At 33.0% G+C, this 24575-nt stretch overlaps 1 protein-coding gene across 2 annotated transcripts in view; it reads left to right on the top strand.

Annotated features, from left to right (window-relative positions):
• LOC131850949 (5'-3' exonuclease PLD3-like) overlaps positions 1 to 24575 on the top strand; it is a 46893-nt gene that overhangs the window by 21020 nt on the left and 1298 nt on the right. Inside the window, exons 1-9 of one of the 2 annotated variants that reach the window (XM_059201368.1) lie at positions 3146 to 3300; positions 3522 to 3634; positions 4072 to 4236; positions 4842 to 5019; positions 5434 to 5568; positions 5848 to 5970; positions 6741 to 6809; positions 12180 to 12311; positions 24111 to 24250. In XM_059201368.1, the coding sequence (XP_059057351.1) occupies positions 3253 to 3300; positions 3522 to 3634; positions 4072 to 4236; positions 4842 to 5019; positions 5434 to 5568; positions 5848 to 5970; positions 6741 to 6809; positions 12180 to 12311; positions 24111 to 24250 (1103 nt within the window). In that variant the 5' untranslated portion in view covers positions 3146 to 3252. Of the gene's footprint in view, positions 1 to 3145; positions 3301 to 3521; positions 3635 to 4071; positions 4237 to 4841; positions 5020 to 5433; positions 5569 to 5847; positions 5971 to 6740; positions 6810 to 12179; positions 12312 to 24110; positions 24251 to 24575 lie in introns of those variants that run through there. The other variant, XM_059201367.1, reaches the window with a different exon arrangement.

Below are 24575 nucleotides of genomic sequence, written 5' to 3'. Positions count from 1 at the left end.
TAATGACTCGGTTAGGAGCCTCGATATTTGTATAAAATCACAGCCAAAATTTCTTTACAGTATAATATAAACAGTTGACGAGTTCACACGACACAGTGGGATATTCAAATGGTGTATTATTTTATTCTAGCCACATTTTTTCGTATCATAATAATTACTGTATAAGAATAATAATCCTGATATACATAGAGTGGTTTTACAGTGAATAAACACGCAAGCCTGTACAACGAGTTTTGCTACTAAGTTGGGGGTGAGAGTTGTTTTTCTAATAGGAACTACATTGTTAAGTATTTTTACTAATTGTGAAATGTACAATAAAACAGCATTTACTGCCATAAAGATTTAGATCAATTTTGTAGTTAGCACCTGCCCAATAGAAGTGTCAAGGCTGAAGGTGGGCAGATATAAATCTAGAAAACAAATTCTGATTCTTTACTTGCTCTGGTTTGCATGACATTCTGCAATGTATTATATTGTGGAATCTCCCATTTGAGTGAATAAAATCTTTATACTGCATGCAGAGACCACAAGAAGGGGAGACTTATATACCCCAATGGTATAGTGTATGTGTCTTGGTTGCCCGCCGGGTACGTAGGATAAATTTGTTGGTCTCTTAATTTCTTAGTACGTAGAAACTTTTCATTAAATGGAATCTCATACAAACTGGTTAAATAGCATTAATGCATTAAATTGGGCATCCAATATTACGCTGCGAATAATCGTAGGATGTTATGGTATTTGAACACCCGCACTATACACATAGTACATGTTAGACTTACTGTTTCTGCCGCCAAGCAATTTGCTTTGTATTTGCTGACTACTTCAGTTGAGGAGATGTATGGGAGTGAGGCATGACATTTTAGTCTTCTGCGGAACTCTGAGGGTAGCACGTGGGTCATATAATGACATGACGTCCATGCTGTTCATATATACGTACGTCATGATTGCCATTTACTTAGGTTGGCCGTTAGCTTTGTTCCATTATATCCGATATTATGTATATCGGATATAGCGAATTCTTATATCACATTGTTTATAACAATACTCCTACCAGGTTTGACCGATTCGTATGAAATTTTGTGTGTATATTCAGTAGGTCTGAGAAAAATATGTAAAATATTTTCATACTCCTAAGTGGTTTTTTTTTAATCGTTGATAATGGAATGGTGCATCCGCCTGCGCTAACGGTTTACGCTGGCGGGGCACCAGTAAAGGATGATAAGATGAGCATGAAGTCAGATCAGTTAGCCCATCGTGACAAATTCACCAGGAATTTATCACGATGGTTTCCAGGGGGAACCGCGTGGAGGTCAATCTGACATGGTACATTGCTAGTAATTGGGTGATGAGTCCATGTTGCAAACAATCCCCTCCCCCCCACTCCTAAGTGGTAAGGGTGGTCCATCCCAAACAATTTTTGTTGTTGTTGAGTTGACGATGTAAAATCATAATGAAGTCGGGTCGGTTAGCCCATCATGGTCAAATCTCTAAGAATTTATTAATTCCAACGTGATAGGCGTATATTGCTAGCAAGGGGGATAAACAATCCTCTCCCATACTATCAATATTTATGTAAGGCAAATAATGCGTTTTTTGTAAGATTAAGTTAGGTTAATTGAACTAAGTTTTACTGGCATTAGGGTTAATATAACGTGCTGTATTCGTAATTACGAGCTCGAAAAGTCATGCTTCGTACCGTTTAAATTGCACATGCACAATGCGGCATGGTGGTCGACGTCATTTGCTTTGCAGTAATATTTTTGCTACTAATGCGCCTGCACGGTTTGTAAGGAACTCCAGGATTACGAAAATGCAGTTTTATACATGTTTTACTCGTGGTTGCATTTTGTCAAGTTCATTAAGTGAAATCTGCCTCAGAGTAGTGTTTTTACGGTCGATAACTTACAATAAGATTAACGAACTTCTAAATAAATGGTTAGTGTTGAACTTCATTAGATGTCTTATTATACACTCTACGTAATGTAATTTACTAAACCAGTTGTATATGAACATCTATAAAGACCTACAGTGTAATTATCGGGATTATTTAAAATTTATTTTCCTACAGTGTAGCACTTCACTGTTAATTAAAAAAGCACTTTAGAAATTGATTTTATATTCAATTTCTACTACAATATTACTGTTTTATTTGTCACGTAGGCATATAGAAGATCGAATATTTCTGTGAAGATTGAGAAGAGATTAAACAGTTACCTACTTACGTATTCATACTTTTACCGTAGCCTATTTTATATTCATACTTATAAAAGTGAGAATAAAGTGATTCGTTTGCATAAATTATACAAAAGAAATAAAAAATGCTTACAGATGTAGGCGCTCTAATCTCGAATGTGGTAGTCAGGGCCTCGGGGACATGGAATATATTGTTAACTTGTGTTGAACCAAACATTCTATTTGCTTATTTATAATTTATTGGGCTGAGATAGTTAATGTGAGTATATTTACCTAGCTACCACTGCGTTCTAATTCAAGTGTTGATCAGTGGATGGGTATTCAATGGATTGAAAACTATGGGAGTTTTATTATTTTTAAACGTAACCTATCACGTACGTTAGTTGTTTATCTAATATACACATTTATGGAAATATATATACTAGACCTCAAAAATTATGAGATATAGGCGTACCACGATTCGTATATTATGTTTTATGTTGTAATGTATGTGTTAACGGTATACGCTGGCAGGACACTAGTGAAGGATGATAAGATGAGTATGAGGTCAGGTCAGTTAGCCCATTGTGTAAAATTCACTAGGAAAATAACATTATGGTTTTCAGGGGGATCCGCGTGGAGGTCAGCCAGACATTGTACTTATATTACTAACAATCCACTTCCCTTTACGTGGTATATTCCCTGTACGTGGTATATTAATGTTCAAGTATAAGCAACGGTTATAACAATGGTTTTACATACCTTCATCTTTCATAAGTATGTGCGTTTACAGAGCAAAAGATTTACTACAATTCTATCTAACAAAGATATACATATACAAATTTAAAATATCGATTAGAATCTGTCGATAATCGATAATAAAGTTGTTAATACGATATCATGGTTGACATTGACAATAATGCTGTAATGTCATTACATAAGTCAATTCATTGTTTGTTGTCTTGACAAAGTTTGTTAATTTTGATTTAATTGTCGGTGATGGACCACCACTCATAAATTTATTTTTAATGAAATAAAATACTATTGTATTTTGCTTATTATATGTCATAATTATTCATAATGGGTTACCTTGTGAATCTTTTTAAGTCCTTGCTTCAAAAATATAAGGTCAGTATAATAAAAGATGTAGAATTACATCAACAAAGCCTTTGTTAGTTTTATCTGATTATTTCTATTAATGTAAATGTTCATTATTGAATTTGGTCCTTTTATTTTTTATCTCTGTTATTAAATAGTAATACATCCAACTTTTGTTATAAATACTTTTAATTACTGAATCTATTATAAAAATATTGTCATGTTTTTTGAAAATTGTATTTTATTTCTAGACTGTACTAGAATCTGGGAGTGTGGGGAACGCTTCATCATCTGATGAAGAGTTGGAGCAGTGGGAGCAGATATTTATGATGAGAGATGAGAATGGAAACAGTTATAATGATAAGTAAGTGTAAATAATAGAATTAAATTAAGTTACCTGGCTTGTAGGTTCTGGATGGGATTTTAAATAGTGTTTACCTTAAATAATTTTGCAACATCTGTAATCTTAATGATTTTGTCTATTTTAATTATTTTCTTAAATACTACTACTACTATTCTCTGAAATATAGACATTTCTAACAATTCCCATACTCAGGATGTTGGGATTTATGGCAATAGTGTATTAGTAGACAATTTTATTGTAGAACATTTTGTACATGCAGCTGGATTTATAAGCTGTTATTATGATGATGACTCAAATATAGCAGTGATATTATAGGGTACAAAGGCACAATGCCTAAGGTGGGCATTCAGAATGTTGAGATGGAGTCCATAGGGTGATGTGACCGTGAAGTTTTCTTATATTATTGATGTTATAAATAACATGTTTTGTTTTATTAGAAGAAAAAAACGCAGCATATGGTGTCGTCCGTCCTGCATTCCAGTGTCAATAGTTATTATTCTAATTGTATTGGTTGTGTTGGTCCCACTCCTCGATCAGCCCAACGTGGTGCAAACAACACCAGCAAGTGCTCCTGTTAGTTTGCATTGCTCAGATGAGTGTAGGTTAGTGAAGTTTTTTATTTTAAATTTTGTTTCAATATAAGACATATCTCATATTTCTTAAACAAAAAAAATGCTAATTTGTAGAATTAGTAGATTTTTTTTAATTCACATGATGTAACATGATAAATCAAATTTGTTTGGCATATGGTTAAACTGGTGGATTATCAATCGAGATATCTTTCTTGTATATACTCCATTCTATATTCTGTATGTTACTATAGAGTGTCTAATGAACCTAATTATGTTTTTGTTACGTTTTAAATATTTATTAATTATACATTGTAGTTATTGTTGTTTTTTCTTTGTATGTTAAAGTATCACTCACTTGTTTCTGCTCACCCTATAGTTGATCTGAAGAAAATGTAGCTTTAGCTATTTTACAGATACTATAAACTGTATCTTATAGATACAGTATATGCCTATATTTAATGGCATTACAATATACATTTAATAAATTTATTTATTAATTTTCCTTGAACCTTTTATATTAACTGTCATGAAGGTTAAAAGGTAATAAATCATATTGTCTATGGTTATTCATTCATGTTGACAAAGCTGAATGATTTTGAAATTCAGAAGATTAATGATCATTATTTATGTTGTAGGTTATCATTAGTAGAAAGTATACCAGAAGGTCACATGTACCCTCCCAACATAACACACCTACCCACGAAAAACGTGTGGTTAGATTTAATTGATGAAGCTCAAACGTCTATAGAAATAGCGTCCTACTATTGGTCGCTTAGATTTAATGAAGAATATCCTTATAATTCCTCTATTGAGGTAAGTTAACAAACATTTTCCTAAATTTACTAATTTGAATAAAATAAGGACTTAGAAAGTTCACAAAGGATATAAAAATGCTTAGTTTTGACTAAATATGTAGTTTGTAATTAAATTTTAGATTAAGGTAATAAGGTATGTTAGATTTAATAGTATTGATATTCCAACATGGACAAAAGTCTTTAAACTAATAAAGAAAAAAGTGTTGTACAAATTTCATCCTACATGTTATTTACTTTAAGTAAACAATAATAAAAAACAATGTCAGTGTACATCAGTATTTTGTTCTAAATATAATTGAAATTGATCTTTAAATCATATCAAACTTAATGAATATTTTTACTATGTTATAGTTCAAATGATTGAAAATATGTATAAAAATATTAAAGTGTGTGTATAAATTTTTTTTTGCAGGGTGAACAAGTGTTCCAAGCTTTATATGCTGCTGGGTCAAAAAGACATATTAATTTAAAAATTGCTCAAAATTGGCCCACTAAGTTATACCCTAATATAGATACTGAATATTTAGTTAAGAAGAAAGCAGCCCAGGTATCTTTATCAACTATCTTTATATTTTCAATTATAATATTTTTTCTGTTTACTGCCTTAATAATATTCGGCTTCGGTGGCCTAGTGGTTTAGAACACTACATTATTTCCGATGGTCGCAGGTTCGATTCCTCGCATGGTACAAACATTTTTAATTATGTGTATGATTGTATGTATTGGTCTGCGTGTTTTTCAATTTGTAAAAAAAAATATTTTAGTAGAGTTTCTTAGTTTTAGACAAGATGGCGCTGTGTAAATTATTATCATTTAATTTTTGTAGGTGCGGAGTTTAAACTTCTCAAAATTATTAGGAAATGGAGTGCTACACACCAAGTTTTGGATTATTGACAGAACTCATTTCTACATCGGTAGCGCTAACATGGATTGGCGGTCGCTCACACAGGTACCATATCTCTATATATTAAGACAAGGCAAGGCAAGATTTTGTACCCCTTTTTTACGAAAATTGCGCGGACGGAGGAGTATGAAATTACAGACACATAGATTATATAGAGAAGTGTAGAATGGAAGGAGTGTAAATGAATATCTGTAATTTTAAAAAATATTTGATTATTATAAATAATATTATACATATATAGTAAATAGACCTTTAAAATTATTCAAAAATTTATACTGAAATTATAATCGAGCTTAGATCTGCGAGTCACTTGATCTCAATAGCCTGTAGCCTATTGTAGAGAATGCATAGTATATGATGGTTTAAAAGAGCGTTAAGGTGTTATACATAATATCTCGTTGAGACTGATTTTGTTGTGTGTGAATCAATATGGAATGATGCACCCGCACGCGTAACGGTATAAGTTGGCGGGTCACCAGGAACGATGTTAGAGGTTGAGCCTAAAGTCAGCTAAACCATTGTGGCAAATTACCAAAAAATAATATTCACTTGGAGGCTGATCTGAAACTGTCCTTTTTTTAACTGTGATAATATAATCGTGCTTCTGCCTGCGCTAACGGATTACGCTGACGGAGCACTAGTGGAGTATGATGAGATAACCTTGTGGTCAGGTCAGTTAGCCCATCACGATGAATTCAAGGGGGTACCGCGTGGAGATCAACTTGGTACATTACTACCAATGGTGTCAATCCCCATTACTAACAAGCCCTGCCTTCCCTATGGCAAAGATTTTGCTAATATCGCTTTATTTTCAGGTGAAAGAGCTCGGTATAGTTGCGTACAACTGCTCTTGCCTCGCCACAGACTTGGGGAAGGTGTTTGATGTAAGTACAATTATCTCAGTTTTCGACTTCAAGAAATGCATAAATTTCAATTGGATTATATTTGTGTATGTGTGTGTGTGTTAAACTATATAGGTATCTTGATCAACAGAAATAATAGGAGATTTTTGCAAGAAGAAAGCTAGTGTTTTCGTAAGCTACCTTTTTGAATTCCATTGATTGTGTAGCGTTATATATGTTGTGATGAGGTGACGCTACATAATATATTATTTATTGTAGTATGTAGGTAGTGAGTATACCAGTAAAATGATTGTATTATTTAGTAGACATTATTAAGTTTATTGGTAGAGTGCTACATGGTTTATTAATAACGCGTCCAGTCGACGCGGAGTCGGGACATAGACTGATTTTACACTTAACTTAAATCTATGTTAGTGGAGACGTAAACTAACTGGAAGGGTCTCAAGTGTTGACAGAAATATTACAAGTGTAGGCACAACTGCAAAAAGAATATTTAAGTATCCATACTAGACGAGCTAGGTGTCCAAATATTTTAGTTTTAAATACCATTAAATATTCGCTACGTTTTTACCCCTTAACCAATTATTAGACATATATTTTTGTGATTAACACTGATGTACTATACCATCCAGGTCAATTATAGTCAGACACACGAAGTCGCGGCTAGAATGTTATAGAAATGTGTATTAAAGCTATTTATAAAGGGATTAGACATTATTTATAAATATGTTAATGGTAATTACATTAATGGTAGAGGCAGTGAAGTTACATATATAGGATTTGTTTTATAGTTTTTGATTAGAGAATACAAAAATAAACTTTAAATATATTAATATCAAAAGATTTTCTTAACATAGAAGCTAGTTACTTGTTATAAAGGTGGTGTAATAAGCCCTGAATATAGTTGAGAGTTGCAATGTAAACAAGTTATATTCTGAATGCACATTTATCTTCATATATAAGGGGAACAAGCTTCATTAGCTTCTTTGTTTTACGCTAGTTAGCATGTATTTCTACGTCGTGTCATTTAATTACTAACTTTTAACTGCGACTCTGTCTGCTTTTGTTTTTTATAATGCTAACTGTTATTCGTGTCGTTGTCGGTTGTTTTAAGTTTTTTTACTCCTGGTGTTAATAATGTAATAATATCCCTGAACGATTTGCACAGCGCCATCTAGTTCCAAGGTAAGCAGAGCTTGTTATGGGTACTAGACAAATGATATAAATACCTACTTAGATACAATGTTTTGTAAAGACATACATAATATACATAAAAAACACTAAGACCGATATAAACGATAATCATAACGTGCGAGAATTCGAACCCGCGACCATCGGAAAATAAAGCGGTGTGCTAAACCGCTAGAGCACATAGGCCAATGTGATATAATTTATCTTCACTTTCAGTCATTTAGTTATGAATATGTAGCAAATATATAGACGTAGTATCGTATTTATACTATTAGTATGGTTGTAATTGTTTAGGTTATTATTTAGTTTCATTAATTGCGCAATTTATGTGTCGTGTTTGTCACGGACAGTGTCGCGTGCTAACAACATATTATAGGTAGACGTTTTCGTTTTAAAACAACATTTTTGTTGATAATTACTTTATAAATTGAGACAGCATCGTCGTTTTTTTCATTTTCAACTTAAATATCTAAAAAATTTCAACAAAACTTTGCCATAATCATAATTAAAATACAACGAAATTTCATAAAAAAAACATAATAATAAAGTTAATATACTTATAAATTAGAAATATGAAAAAAAAAATAAAATAATAATAATTTAAAGTTGTATAAATTCATTTCTAATTTTCTCATAAATACAACGAAATTTTTGCATAAAAAAAACATAATAATAAAGTTAATATACTTATAAATTAGAAATATGAAAAAAAAATATAAGTTTCTAAGAAAAAAATAAACAATAATAATAATTTAAAGTTGTATAAATTCCGTTGCGCCAAAAGTAAATTCAAGGTAGGACCTATACCAACCAACAATACAATGTTTATAGAATATTTAATAAGCGAAAGCACATAAAATATTAAAGAAATAAGATTAGAAATCGATCGTATTACAAATACAATTTGTATTTTTTTTTAAGTTTCATTTTGTTGAGACAACTCCTAGGTAAATATTTTGTTTAACATTTATAGTATAATGCTTCAAAAAGCTTGTAATTCAGTGACAAATACATACACATATTATATAACTGAACTATCATAGTCTACCAGCTACTAGCTAGCATATCAGTCTACTAGCTGTGCCCGCGGTTTCACCTGCATGAAATTTATAGTTTTAAACTTTCAATTAAAGTCCATAAGGGAGACGATGTTAATGACACAGAGAGTCTTTCAGAAATCTCCAGCAAAAGCCTTATTTTAAGTAGCTGATGGTGATTTCATATATTCTGATTCTTATAATAATTTATAAAAAGGTTTGACATTAACAATTAATATAAGTATATTACTGTAAAGTGTCATCAAAATCCGTTCAGTAATCAAGAATAATAAACATCCAACCTTCCATACTCACAAATTTTCGCGCTTATTCTTTAATCTCGCATTTCGCAATTATTTCTGATAACAATGGATTCGTAAGTGCAATCCATACTAATATTGTTCGGAAATGTTCTGTCTGTCTGTTCATTTCTTATCTTTTCAAATGTCAAATTAACGGTCTTATAGAAATTTTATATAATGATTTATACATAGGATATATTTTTCTCATTAACTAATCTGGCATAGGTGGAATATTGCACATACAAAGTCGCGGATAACTGTATGAAACAACGATTTAAATTTAGCCATAATAGCTGAAATGAACGTGTTTATATTTTGCCATGTAATGCAATCGAGTCATTGCCAGACCAAGGGCGGGTGGAACGCCAGGGAAAGCCTTGTGAAACGGCGACACATTTATTTTTAGCTACACTAATGCATGCGATACATCCAATTAAATTTGCATGTTACCACCATCTTTGTTTATTAAAATAGTGGAATCAATAACTACGCTGCATTTGATCAATGAGCTATATGCAGATAGCTACGACGCTACGAAATAAAAAAGGAATTAATGTAGTTAAAAAAAGTTAAGTTTTATACGTATTAATTATGTAGTTACGAGCACTTGACAGCCCTGTTGTTTATAGCGTTCATATATAGGCTACGGTGTACGTTTACTGTCAGATACTCTTATTAATAAAGTAGTAATAATTTTGCATTAAATGTATGGAGTAACTGAATTCTCTCTCATTTTTCAATTTATTCTCAAAATGAACTCGTCGTCTTCTCTTCCGTTGCTGTGCCCAACAGAGTCCTTAATTGATCTACCTACCAACTGCTTACTGTAAAATTATGGAATGCAAAGCTTTAATAAATAAATATTCTTCTCCGAGTAATATACATGAATTACGACTAGTCATCTTGCATTAAGGCTTGTTTTTCAATGAATTTATCTACTATTCCGACATTTCTTTCGTAATTAGGAAAATTTACTTTAACACCGTTAGCATATAGACGCCTATTATATCAAAGAGTGTCACGTGAAAGCAAATATAATTAAACCAATACATGTAATGAAGTTTTAAAATAATCTGCCAATACTTATTCTGACTGCCATGTAATTAATCTATCATGAACATGGCGTGTTATCATCATAATTTTTCATCTTCGTCGTCCATCATTAGATGTAATTATGTAGTATAAAGAGAAAAGTTAAAACAACCATTTCAGTTTTGTTTTGTCAATGTCAAACAAATTATGGGGGTTGGAGCATTGTATTATTGTCGTAAAACACCGGAAGTGAATCGTTTCCCTCCACTTAGTTTTGAAATGTTTATCACGGTGCCATCACGGCGAATGTTGCTTTAAACCGGTGTTTTCTTAATGATTTCTATCCATGACATTTATGACCAATTAGAGTTAATTTAAAAGAAATGTGATATCATTTTTCCCCGAAGTAGGTTGATACATCTGTAAAATCTATATAAACTTAATATTGAAATTGAAAGTTATTTTTTCCAAATATTTTTTTAATTTACCTTTACACTGTTATTACTAGTACTGAAGGTGAAGATTTGTTAACCATATACCCACAAAAATTATTTTTGTAATTTTTATCTTATATAAATATCAATTTATGTAACGTGTTGTATACGTTACATTGTTTTGAAATAAAGTATTCTTATTTTTATACCTAATTATTAATTATTTATTGTACCAGATCTATATTTGCCAACAAGTAACATTATTTATTTATACAAAGACACGTCTACTTTTTTATACATTTGTTCTATACCCGTGAAGATGAGGTAATTGACTTTGGCGCCGTTCCTTAGATAGCCTTAGTTAATTAGAGTCTGAACCAGGACTAATAAAATCTTATATATAAAATTCTCGTATCACAATGTTAGTTACCGTACTCCTCCGAAATGGCTTGACCGATTTTTATGAAATTTTATATGCATATTCAGTAGATTTGAGAATCAGGTACTATCTATTTTTCATACTTCTAACATTTTTTTTTAAATTATGGTAATTTTTTTATAATGTGGCATTAAAATACATTCCTAAACTTTTCCCTACCCTAAATTTTCACCCTTCTATCACCAACCTCTAATTTTTAATAGCGATATTAGTACTCAAATTTATATGTATAAATGTATTGTTCTAAAAATCATAGTATCATAGTGATCGTAGTTGTAGTTACGTATGTGTTACAGTCATGTATAATTTGTATTATTTACGGTTAAATAACATTACGCTACAATTTGCTAGAAGTCACAAAGTTGTCTATTGTTACTTAAAACTGGCACGGGGTTGTACCGAACTCCTACGTACACTTGAGTAAAGTTAATATGGTACAAGCTTGTAATATAAAGGAATTATTTCAATTCAACTTGTTAGGTACATATTAAAGTTTCTACTAAGGTTAACTATAAGTTTTACCCTTGTGCACGTTGTGCACGTTGATTTGATATGTGCAGCAAGTTTATAATAGAATGCAAGTAATGACTCTAAGAAATCGATTGATTTGAGAATTTATATGAACCATCTGAGGTTTAGTCATCAAGGCTTGCTTTGTAATGCAAACAGCTTTGTGGCATTGCAGTATAAATTATGATATTATTCAGAAATAGACTTTCGTTGTGACATACATCTTTATTCATGAATTTATATATCTAACTACGGAATTTTGAGTTGTTAACGAACGATAGAGGCTCGAAGGTCGACCTTCGATGAAATTTTGGTCTCGATCGGTCGTGTCGTTTCGGAGGAGTATCGTTACAAAGAGTGCAAATCTGAGCTTTAAGACTACGCGCTTCGCGCTCCATCCAAGAATATCAAAATAAGTTTTTGAGTATTATTAATAATTTGCGCAGGTCTACTGGAGTTTGGGTACTCCAGACTCTGTGGTGCCGAACAGCTGGCCGGCAGAGCTCAGCACCGATATCAACATTGAACACCCCATCAACCTCACTGACACACAGCACAACTATGGTGCCTTCATTACCGTGAGTATACAACAATATGTAACTTCCAAAGTTTCACCGAGTGCAACCCATACCTACTCTTTTTTAACGTGTGGAATAATTTTCACAAAGACCGGAGGGATGACGGGATGGTGTGGGATTTTTACTCACTGAAAAACCACACGGTGTTTCTATAAACGCCCATGCCGGAGTCAGGAGTTTTGCATAGACATTCTACCTAGACTCCGACGGTGATGGCTCGCCCTGTAGGTGTTGTAGGGAAGGCCTCATCTCTGTATGGTTAGGGAGATTTATTTGGCCCTATTGTGGAGGCATGTGAATATACGTACGTACCTGCGGGGTCATTTGGCGACAATAACATAAGCGTGAAATTTGTAGTCTATGAGTTATACTGTTGCATGAGCTATAGTACTGTAAAGTTGCATCAAAATCCGTTCAGTAGTTTCTCAGAAAGTTTCGCGATTAGAATATTAGTAAGATGGAAGTAAATTGGATTTTAGAACTTAATAAACAAACAGTTGTGATGCAACAACTGAAATCCATCGTGGTTAATTCCTGGTGATTTCGCCGCGATGTCTGACCTGATTGCATGCTCATTCTACCATCCTTCACTGGCCCCTCACCACTGTATATCGTTAGCATAAGTGGATGCACCATTCCACCCAATACATTAAAAAAAGTGTCAACTGTATGTACTAATTGTCCACCTAAAAAGGTTATATGACCCAGAAAGAGTCATCGCTCCCCGCGCATGACTAACAAGTAGTTCCCCTATACTTTTCAATTAATTTGAAAGGTTTATAAGTAAAGCGAGTAGGTATTCATAATAAATAAACGTTGGAATGTCAAGACGAATTATATAAACAACAGCAATTTCGTAATTACAATGTTACCTTAATTGGTATTTGAGTTGTTCGGATTAATCGCTCTATTTTGTCAATCGCATCAAATCGATGTAGGTACTTTACTTGTATAGTACTGTCATATAAACTATTGGGAATATATATAGAGGAGCTGTCGGCCTTTCTAAAATAACGAATAATTGTCGTTGTGAGCTCTTGCTCTTAAAAGATACCTTATATTATTCACATCTACATCAAAGCAGAGTACTTTAAAACGTCGATTTTATAGTCTGTGGGCCAGAGGCTTTTTTGCTAATTATTTCCTCCCGGTCGTTAGAAGTTATCGACTTTTAAGATAGTTAAGAATAGTATTATGAAGCTTACTGAAAGTCACCTGTGGTTCCGAAATTGGGTCGAGGAACAGCACCCTCGCAAACATGTAAACTTTAGTTAATTCCCACGTCGAAATTATAACCAAATTATAGTTAAGCCTTATATATTTGTGATAAAAATAGTCAGGTGACTGTAGCGTACACTTAAAAATTATAGATTTTTTTTTAAATTCTAACTAGGGATAATCTCTCAGCAAAGCAACAGTTGAGTTTCTTGACAGTTCTTCCATCAAATTGCCATAAACTAGTTGGGAAATTAATAAGATAATATAAAACCTAATGTGGGTTTTAGATAAAATGCCTTAAATACGATTAATTTTGAGTCGACTTTACAATGTCAAAACGTACGGTTATATGCCAAAATTTCCAAATATTAGCAGTATACCAGTAGATTATTCAGTAGTTAGGTACAAACGATACTTGTGCTAAATTGTATTTATGTATGTGTATATGTTTGTTCAGCAGTTGTGAGGACATAAAGAACAAACACGGCTATACTATAGTATATAAGTACACCCTTGCAATGACACAAACATTGCTGCTCTGTCTAGACATGTAACAATATTCCGTGGCAATATAGCGTTTAGGTTCTTTATTGCACTTAATGATTATAAATGCTGTCATGAATTCGATACGTTATAGCGATAAAGTTTAAAAAATGACCGTTTCCTACTTATTTCTATGGAAGTAATCATATGATAGTTATTGATTTGTTTCACGGAATCCAAAGTCATTTGGGTAGACTAACTGCTAATGATTATGTCATGTGGCTATCTCTTTTTAACCCAAGTAGACTTTATAGAAAGTTGTATACGTCAGTATATCTGTCTCACCTCTTGCATTTGTCAAACAGTTTGTAACATGTCTTTTGATTGATATTGAGATATGGCTGAAATTACGAATGCAAACAGACGTGTTCATGTTTAGAGGTGACGGTTACCACTTACTAGCAAGTCAACTTGTTAGACATTATAGTTCTATAATAAAAATCTTTATGATATGATGACGGAGTAGTGTACGACACTCTACGGTAATGGTATACGCTACAGGCTACCAGTGACTGACTACTGAATGAAGCTTACTGCTTCTTCCTTATCTCATTCATTTGATGTTAGCGTGATATATTTTCCTCTGCCATTCATCCCTGTTTGCAGTCATCTCATTATTTACTCCCTTTCTTGTCATCTCATATTTCACACAGTCCATCCATCTCTATTTCCTCTGCCATTATAATCATCCACATTCATATGTAAACCAGAAATTAATAATGGTTACGGTTTCCAAAGCGACTATTGATTAACCAGTTTCAATGTTACGTGTTTTATATTGAAACCTGCATTTATGGAATTGTTTAGTAGAACTCTGTTTGGTAGAAATTAGACCTACTACACGGCTTCAAATATCTAAGTAATCTGCTGGCTAAGTTTTTAAACATGTTTATCTCGAAATCAAATTGAATGTTACTTTTAGTGTTGTGTAGTAGTGCTGATTTGAGTGAAATTAAATGAATATAATCCAATAATGCTTATAAAAGCCATCTAGCGATTTTAATCTCCATTTCGATGCTCTCAAATATTACGTTTCCTTTATGGGTAATTACAATACAGACCTAATCATTCAAAAAGTTTGTATGAGTACAGAATTCTACATTCAAATGTCAGATGAATACCAAAGTGATGGAATCAGAGGTATGACATGATTTAAAAATGTTTTTATTGCACAGACTAATTAAACGTAGATAGGTACGTCTTATTTCTACATAAACTCTATAACAGCAGTTAAAATAAATCCATAGCAGTGGTCGTTAAAGCCAGACGTCGGAACGTTTTAAATTGCCAATAATGCGAGAGTGCTAGCTGCCCTAGCCTTTCTACTTAATGCTTTTATGGTGGGTTCATCCGCTAACCTTGGAAGTGCGCTGACTCAGCCCTCGACGGTAATATGAACAAAAGGTCTTGTTTATTCCTTGCCATCGATCAAATTGTGAATAGACAGTATTTTTTGGCGGATATGGATACAAATGGATGTCGCTTTTATATATTATTATAGTAGTTTTGTTAGTTTTTATGCCCTTAAAAGCACAGTTGCATGCAGCATGATTTAGTCGAAGTTTGCAGTTTTTATAAATTACCGATGGTTACTTAGCACAGGAGTTTGATATTCAAATACAATTTATGTCAGTTGATAGTAATAATTACTAATAATATAATATCACTACTTTTTACACCCTACAGCTCAAAAAATTATATTACTAGAAATCGCCTTTATAGTTTCATTTTTAGAGTATAGTTCCGAAAACTTATAATTTTTTAATTAATGCCGTATTGTAGAGATTTTTATATGATATATTTTTGTTAGTTATAGTAAGTGTAGATAATTGCGGTATTTTGTTTCTGTCTTTATGTATATGATCTTTGTAACTGTGCAAGTCGGTATAGTATACACAAAACTGTGACATCAATTGTGCATTGTCCATGTAGACGAAGATATCGCGTATCATATACAAAAAAAAAATACTGCAGTCCAATTGAGAACATCCATACTTTTGTATGTTGTAAATATGATACTCTAGATATGTATACTGTCTCAGTGAGTCACTAGTTTGCATACGAGTAGGAGACCATAAATGCAGGCGTAAGTGATTTAATTGAATCGGGATCAAATTGTAATCACATAAAACAGGTATCACATTTCATATTCTTTGTTCTTTAATTATAATATTGAAAACTTATTTGATCCTTTCAGAAATAAAATTATAAAAATACGTTGTTCAGTCTGTAATTTTTTTGTTTAAATAAAGTATTTGTTTAATTATAAAACACAGCTAGTAATAATTATGAATTTAAAACAGTTTAAATATATACAATGATAATAATCAGGACAATTCACACAGCGCTGTCTAGACTCAAGTTAAGCCAGCTAAAGGTTGTGTTACGGGTACTAGACAACTGATACAAATACATACTTTTTCGTAATCGTATACATATTATAATAGAAAACTCCCAGATCGATACAAACATACATATCGTGAATACAAATGTTTGAACTGTTCGAGAAATCAAACCCGCGACTATCGGAAGTAAGGCGGTTTGCTAAACCGCTAGACCACCCAGGACGTCTAATATGCGTTACATTCTTGTAAAAAGGGCCAAATACATTTGCTAAAGATTATTTAATTTGTCACATTTGATATCGATTTGTTCGAACTTTGACTTCGGCGTGAGTGCTTCAAAGGTATTATTAATTGCTGAAACGTGAGATTCATTAATTGTTCATTAAGGAACAAAAAATGTCATAGTTACTTATTTTGTATTATGAATGTTATCTATATATATATATATTATTGGTTATGTGCGGTACCAGTTTTTGCCCATTCTTCTTATCTTAATATGTATTGGAGAAAAATATTATTAAAGAAAACAACAAAAATTGGTAGTAAAAACGTCAAAATATTACAAATCTACCATTGAGGTTCCAACAATATGCATTTTGAATATCGTAGAATTAAAAAGTGCTTACATATATTTCTTTTTGTACTATGGTGGTGGCAAACAAGCATACGACCCATCTGATGGTAAACGCTTGCCGTAGACTATGGACGCCTGAAACACCAGGAGTGTCACATGCGCGTTGCCGACCCTTAATATATTGGAAAACTCCCATGTTGTAGTTTATTTAAATCTAAATTTCATTTTTTATGAGTGAGTAATCATACGTCAATGATCATATAAATTTTTAATTACAGTTAGTCAAAGAAAAGATGGCTTTAATTAATTTAAAATAATATATTTTATTACGCATAATCTTAAACAACAGTGAAAGGTAGAAGGGTAATTGCCAGCGCTATCTTGAAATTGGTACATAAAACTAACGTTTACAGCTAACTCTGAATTCTATAAAGGGATAATAGTAAACGGTGTACTAAGTAAAGGGTCTGTTACACATGAAATCCTCTGTGGAGATTTTAAATAAATATTATTATGATTACTAAAACCGAAAGACAAATATACAAATTGAACCAGTTTCTTTAGAAAACAAAAAGGAAATATTACATAATTTTTGAACTTTTCACAATAAATTGATCGTATGACCGCGCAGTTTGTATAAGAGTTTTAATAATTATTTTAATATTGTCCCTTTATTTCTTGGGGAAATTTATTGTTTCATAAATATTACAACTGCAATGAAAAGAGTTTAAATTACTACCAAACTTTAGTCATAAACACCTCAACATTTATATTGTCATAGTGAGTACTACACTACGACCCCAAAGAAACTATTATAAAATTTTCTTTATTATTTGTTAAAAAAAGTAACTAATATAGTGACGGAGAAACTAGTTGTATTAGTAAGTAAAATAGACTAATGCAAACAATCGTATCATCAGTAACAAATGTTTGTACTGCGCGAGGAACCGAACCTGCTACCATTGCAAAGTTAGGCGACGTGTTACGCCTCTAGACAACCGAGGTTTTTAATCACATACAAGGAACTAAAGTTTTTTGTTTTTTATTATTGCTATTGACGACAGGCGACACGTATAAGCGGCGTCGCGACGCACCTATAATATTTATGTAGATTAGGTAGAATAAATGTTGAAATTGGACAATAACTTAGAAATAATATTAGTTTTTAAAAGTGCTGTTTTAGAATAAGACATCGATTCACTGTTTAAAACTACGATAACAGTTGAACATCTGTTTGGGTACCGGCGTTCATTAGGCATTCATTGTTTAGGAACACAATGAATAATTGTTGGACTTTTGTGATAAGATAACGCTGTTACTATTTTCTAGCCATCGGGTTTATGATGACCGTAGGGTTTCTTATTGTAAACATATTCTTATTGTAGACTAACGGACGGAACACGGTCTTTTGATGTCTTTATGAATATTGTCCAATTCGTGTTTACAGTGCATTGTAGTTAGGCAAGGAAATTGGTTATTACACCAATGTTAAATATTCTTGGGTAGAGTTGTAAAATGCAATGCATTCTTTATGAGTAACTGTTAGTTTGTGAGAATAAATAAGTAAGGGAATTTCGGCAATGTGAAAGGATATTGTTATGAAGTTGTATAACGTTGTGCATTGTCTGTTAGAAATAAGGTTTGGTTTATTGCCAGTAAGAATTTTGTAAGGACTGCAGTCCCCACTACAGTCTATACCTCCCATATATAAGGCGAGCAATTTTTGTATTAAGTTAGTTATAATCGAGTTACAATCGAGGAGTTACCATCGAGAATTGTACTCAGACAGTCATAGTCGGATTGTTATACGCCGACGGCTGTCATAATCGAACACAGTACGGACGGCAGTTATAGTCCGTTATTATTGTAAAGTCAGTCGCAATAGTTCCGTATAGACGCGATACAGTCTGAGCTACAGCGGCTGAAATTTGAATGTAACATCGAATACGGCTATAACTCAGTTGTAAAACTTCTGTGGAGAGAATGTGTTTTCATTCTTTCTTCTTTCTAAACAATACACATTGTTACTCTTAATAAGTTACTATATACACGATACAATGCAATATATATAGAATATAGATCGACTCATAAAGTTCGAAGCTAAGTTCTCTAAATGCACATATGACGCTCGCTGAATATTGAATTTTGCCCTGCTATTGTATCGTTCTGCTTCAATATGAGAAAGTTATGTTACCACTACAATATAATAGAATACAAATATTAGATTCACTAGTGCACCAGAGGACTGTTTCGTATTATACTTCTGCTTTGATGTGGACGGCAGATCTAAAACTGGCCATTTAAAAATTGCATGTACTAATTTATTTGTATTCTTAGTGCATGATAATGAAATTGTGTACCCGCCTGCGCTAACGATTTACGCTGGCGGGGCATCAGTGGAGGATGATAAAATGAATAAAAGGTCAGGTCAGTTAACTCATCGTGGAAAATTCATCTGAAATTAACCAGGATTGTTTCCAGGGGGAACCGCGTGGAGATCTACCTGAAATGGTACATTACTAATAACCACCTTCAGTCAGGTCAGTTAGGCCATCCATTAGGATGGCCTGAACTGCCATCGTGTCCAATTCATCAGGAATTGTCGGAGGTCGACCTGAGATGGTTAACAATAGGTTACTTGTTACATTACTAACAATCCCCTTTCCCCCTAATTTGTTTGAGTTCCTTCTTGAAGATACGACAGTAAAATTACCAGATTATATAGATATAATACATATTTAAGTAAAGTTTAGGTAAAATGCAGGATTTCTTAGTCAGCATTTTCATCCTCTGGAATAGCAACACTTGAGTGATGTTCGTAGTGTTGTTCATATGTGTAGGCGGTTACCGATTACCGTCAGGTGGTCGTCACCTTGTTTACCATTCCATAAAAAATGACCATCACGCCAAAAAACAGTAGTATTTATACCTCGTACCCCTGTTTCAAATTGGTTGGCAGTTATTAATTATTCTGATGTTTCTTTAGGAAAGTGTATGTTTTGTTGTTTCGCTCTTAGTTTCTTACTATCGTTTAGTTGGTGTCTTGGTACGCTTTTGTATACACGGATAGTAAACATCCTTTATTACCAACACAAAATGTACCAAGGTCAAACTTACGTTCGAGGCTAAACAGGCAGTCTAAAAGCACCACCTTGTATGATTCCTAATAGGATTTGCTTTATCCCGTTTAGTTTGATAGACCTTTTATGGTAAGGGTATGATAATTGTAAAAAATATAATTGTAACCAATGAAGCAGCATTTTTATTGGTTTTAATCATATTCTTTCTGCTGTTGGCACTTGCAAATAATTAAGAACATTTACTGCTAGTATTATAACAGTTGTATGTTCTATAGGTACTTTTTTAAGTATATATATAGGTATATCTAATTTTACTTATTTAATATTCTTTATTTAGTACTTCATTAGTGAATTACACACAGTAAAAATTTATTGGGAGAGAATAATTGTGAAATTAACATTATAAGGTATATTTTATATTATTTTAAGTTGTATTAATGTTTATTTTATAGTTGTTTAAATAATTGAATATTTAATACTTTACTACGACTTTCAGCCAAATGTTGAATACTATAGATATGTTATTCCAAATCATATTAAGATTCGTGTAAGATGGCGTTTTTAGTCCTCTAGACGAAATTGTAGACTCGACTAACAATTAGGGGTGGAGTTCGACAAATACACGATAAGTGTTGTATTGTGATGGAAGGAGGGCAACTGCTGCGACGATATCACCTTCTTTATTACCGCCATAAGTTCGCGTGTGTATTTTATTTATATAGTACATTCAAACTTAGTCTAAATTATCTAGTATTTAGTCTGTGGTATTCAAATCACTACTCAGTAAAGGAAGAATTAGAATAATCCAATATAAAATTAAAAAATGGGTTTATTATAAAAATATTTTCAATTAAAAGGTCTCCGGATAGAGATAGAATCATAGTGAAGAATACGTACAACCTAATTTTATTGCATGGACACACTTCTCTTTAAAGTGACACATGTAATGTACTAGGTCTAGTGATATATGGATATTGAAATAAATCGACCCCATAATAACTGCTTGAGGGCGAAAATAACGATGGTATAAAACTATAAGCTTATTCGACGAATGGCGGCGTGAAATTAGAACAAATACACGTTAAACGTTTATTGTGAAGTCATTAATGGCGTAGTAATGGCGTACGTGGTCGTAATTAGTATATTTTTTTGGTAACGGCGTGTGATATATGAGTATTTCCATGCAAATGACATTATTCTATTAACTGTTATGAGTTCCTAAGGTAATTTCCGCCGCTTACCCGCGGTAGAGTTTTGTAAAGTGTTGTCAGGGGGTAGCTCTGTTTACGTATTTCAGTGACAAGCAGCTTGCTTTGTAAGCTGTTTCGTTGGAAGGATGAGATGAGACAGTGAAACTATAGGATACTAGCTACTCGTCCCGGCTTCGCCTGGGTGTACATGTATTATACATATAAACCTTCCTTTTGAATCATTCTATCTATTAAAAAACTGTTTCAAAATCCGTTGCTTAGTTTTAAAGATGTAAGCATACATAGGGACGGACAGACAGAGACAGCGACTTTGTTTTATACTATGTAATGAAGAGGTATGATAGTACTTTGGAATGGCAATGCAATAGTAGTATTGCGGGTGTAACTTGTAACGTGATGTTCGTATTGCTGTTCATGTATGTAGTGACAGGTGAGCGTATTCGCGATTCGAAAGCGGAATGACCTAATTAATTGTACACCTCCTTACTTGGGATGGTCTCGGGTTTGATTCCTTGCACAGTACAAATATTTGTATTCATGAGTATTGGTCTATGTGTTTTCTATGGTATTTAAAAAAATATATCTGTATTTATGTCGGTTGTCTAGTATCTATAACACAACCTCTAAAAAGATTCAAAATTTAATATATTGATTCTTATGAGTTCGTGCTATTTTATAGTTAGTATTTACACAAATTTTGACATAAAAATTAGACATTACTAAAAAGTGCAGCAGGCAAGCTTCTTGTTCATTCTTCCTGGCTGAATTTGTATGCGCTGTAGAATAAAAAAGCACTTAAAATTAGGATTTTTTTATTCCGTTACTAATCGTGATTATACAGTGTGTATCTGAAATTGTTAAGTCATACGTAATAATCATTAAATTGCCAATTTCGCCTTTGGTAATGATATAGGTATGCTGGAAGTAAACCAGTGAAGGGTGATATTGATATTACGTCACTTAGCCCACCTATTGGCAATTCTAGAACTTATCACGGTCGTTAGCAGTGGAATTTCAGGGACTGAGTGTATACATAATATTGACGATAAAATTAAGTTATTTAGCTCATTATAACGAATTTACGAGAAATTTAGCACCATGGTTTCCAGGGGGAACCGCGTGGAGGATGAACTGAATTTGGATTATTCATATATTACCTGATCACAGGTACCCTAAGTACAGTTGATCAAAGAATTTACAAAATCTAGTAATAGGCATATGTCATTAAAATAATTTTGATTTTAGGTTGGATCTACAAAAAAATCGAATAACATGCCAAGAAGTCCATTTAAAATAATTAAATTATTTTATCTGTTTTAGAGTAATTTAAAAAAGTAGTAAAGAGCAAAGAACCCTTACAAAGTTCAAACAGCAGTACATATCTAATGTTAGTAGGATTTGCATGCGTACTGCTAAGTTAGACTGTAACATAGTTCACATTTGACCTTTGCCACCTAACCTATTAGCCTTTTATGGTTATTGCGAGGGTGTATTTTATGTCATGTCGTACATTTTTTAGCGATATCGCAGAATATGGGTCGTTATACAGATAACAGTACTCTGATTATGATTATATGATGAAATCCTTAGAAAAGCTATAGACATAAACATGAATACAAATAATTAAAGATTTTGTTCAACTAAAGCAGACATACTAAATGACAATGGAATACATATAAAAATGAGCCCATTCAATTATAAAAAGAACATTGAAATCGGTAAGGTAAACAGCACAAATAACTGAAACATGAAATCTTGAAGAAACCTTCAGCTTTTCGTTGTTCTTAATTACTAAAAAGGTAAAGCAGTAAGTAAGCAATATATATAATATTGTATAAGTAACTGGAATGGTAAATACGACGTCTCACATGACCTCTGGGCTAGTAGTCTATGGTTAGGAACTCCGCTCCATAAATATAATATAATAATTACGCCAAAGTACTCCTAATGTTTTGCCGTTCCCGAGAACTAAGGTATCATGCATCCGTACCTTGTAATTTCACTGCCTTATCAATTGAATCTGCCCACGTCTACCTTTTACCATTGCTCTATCGACAGGGAATTTATCCTTACACGCTGGAACCTAAGTGATTTCAGATAGGTTTCAGAGGAGCCTCCTCCCGTTTCGTGTAATGAGCTACCTGCAGAGGTTTTGTCGAATGACTACAGCATGTAGTTTTTCAAGAAGGGAATATTAAGGTTTCTTAACTTAACGGTAGGCAACGCTCACGTTACAGGTAGTTCAGAAATTCATAGAATACGGTAACCGTTTGTCATCAGATGGGCCGTATGCTTGTCAATGTCGTAGTATAAAAAATCTAGAATAGAGTTTGAAAAGCAAGCTGCTGCCTGGTAAATGAGACAAAGGTACCCACAAAGACTGCTTGGTATAGTCTCTCTCTGGTAGTCTACCTCCGACCGACTACTGCAACGACCTTGATGCCCCCGTCCCTCGAGCCCCGCCAGCATCATCAACAGCAACGCGTAGACAATCGTTGTCCTTAATAGTTATTTGTTTTTCTATGTCAATGTCACGGTCAGCTGTGGTGACTAATTGTAAGGCGCGTGTTATCGATTTAGAGCACCTCGGTCGTTGTCTGCCTTCGGCATACCAAATCTTTTTATACATTTACAAGAATAGTAGCCCTTGTAAAAGATTACTATAAGGCAACGAAACTGTAGATAGTTCCACGTTTTATTTCTCTACGACATGTGTTTTTGCAGTTTGTTGGCATTTTCTGGTGTTTTAATACTTTATTTAAGTACATTATGGACTATTCTTAAAGTTTTTAAAATTATTTATTTATATAAATGTCTCTTGTTTACAGAGTTCTCCGCCACAGTTCAGTCCGACTGGTCGGACTAATGATGACAATGCAATTGTCTCCATCATCGAGTCGGCCGAGGAGTTTGTGTATATATCTGTGATGGATTACGCGCCTGCACTCGAGTTTACACCTAAACTGAAGTAAGTATTTTTTTTTCTAAGGACATGTCTTTTGAACGCTGACATCATACATATGTGTGTGATATTACACCGTTTTATACTTTTTCCATTTCTGTAAATTTTTTCGAATTAATTGTTTTCTGTTGACTCTCTTTTTACTTACTCTTCTCTTTTTTAACGCGACAAGACAGCTAACAATACTTAGCTGGTGCTGATTTTAAGATGTCTCTTATATTATTGTCATTGGCAAAGAATAACAGTCATCTAAGGTGGAAGCCGATATTTAAAAAAAAGTTCAGTTTTATTAAGTACTTTTCCAAGAAAACACCTTTTTACAAAACAGAAA

The sequence above is a fragment of the Achroia grisella genome, unplaced genomic scaffold (assembly GCF_030625045.1).
Source record: "Achroia grisella isolate CSIRO2021 unplaced genomic scaffold, CSIRO_AGI_Agris_v1 utg780, whole genome shotgun sequence".
Classification (NCBI taxonomy): Eukaryota; Metazoa; Arthropoda; class Insecta; order Lepidoptera; family Pyralidae; genus Achroia; species Achroia grisella.
This window is presented reverse-complemented; position numbering and strand designations above follow the sequence as displayed.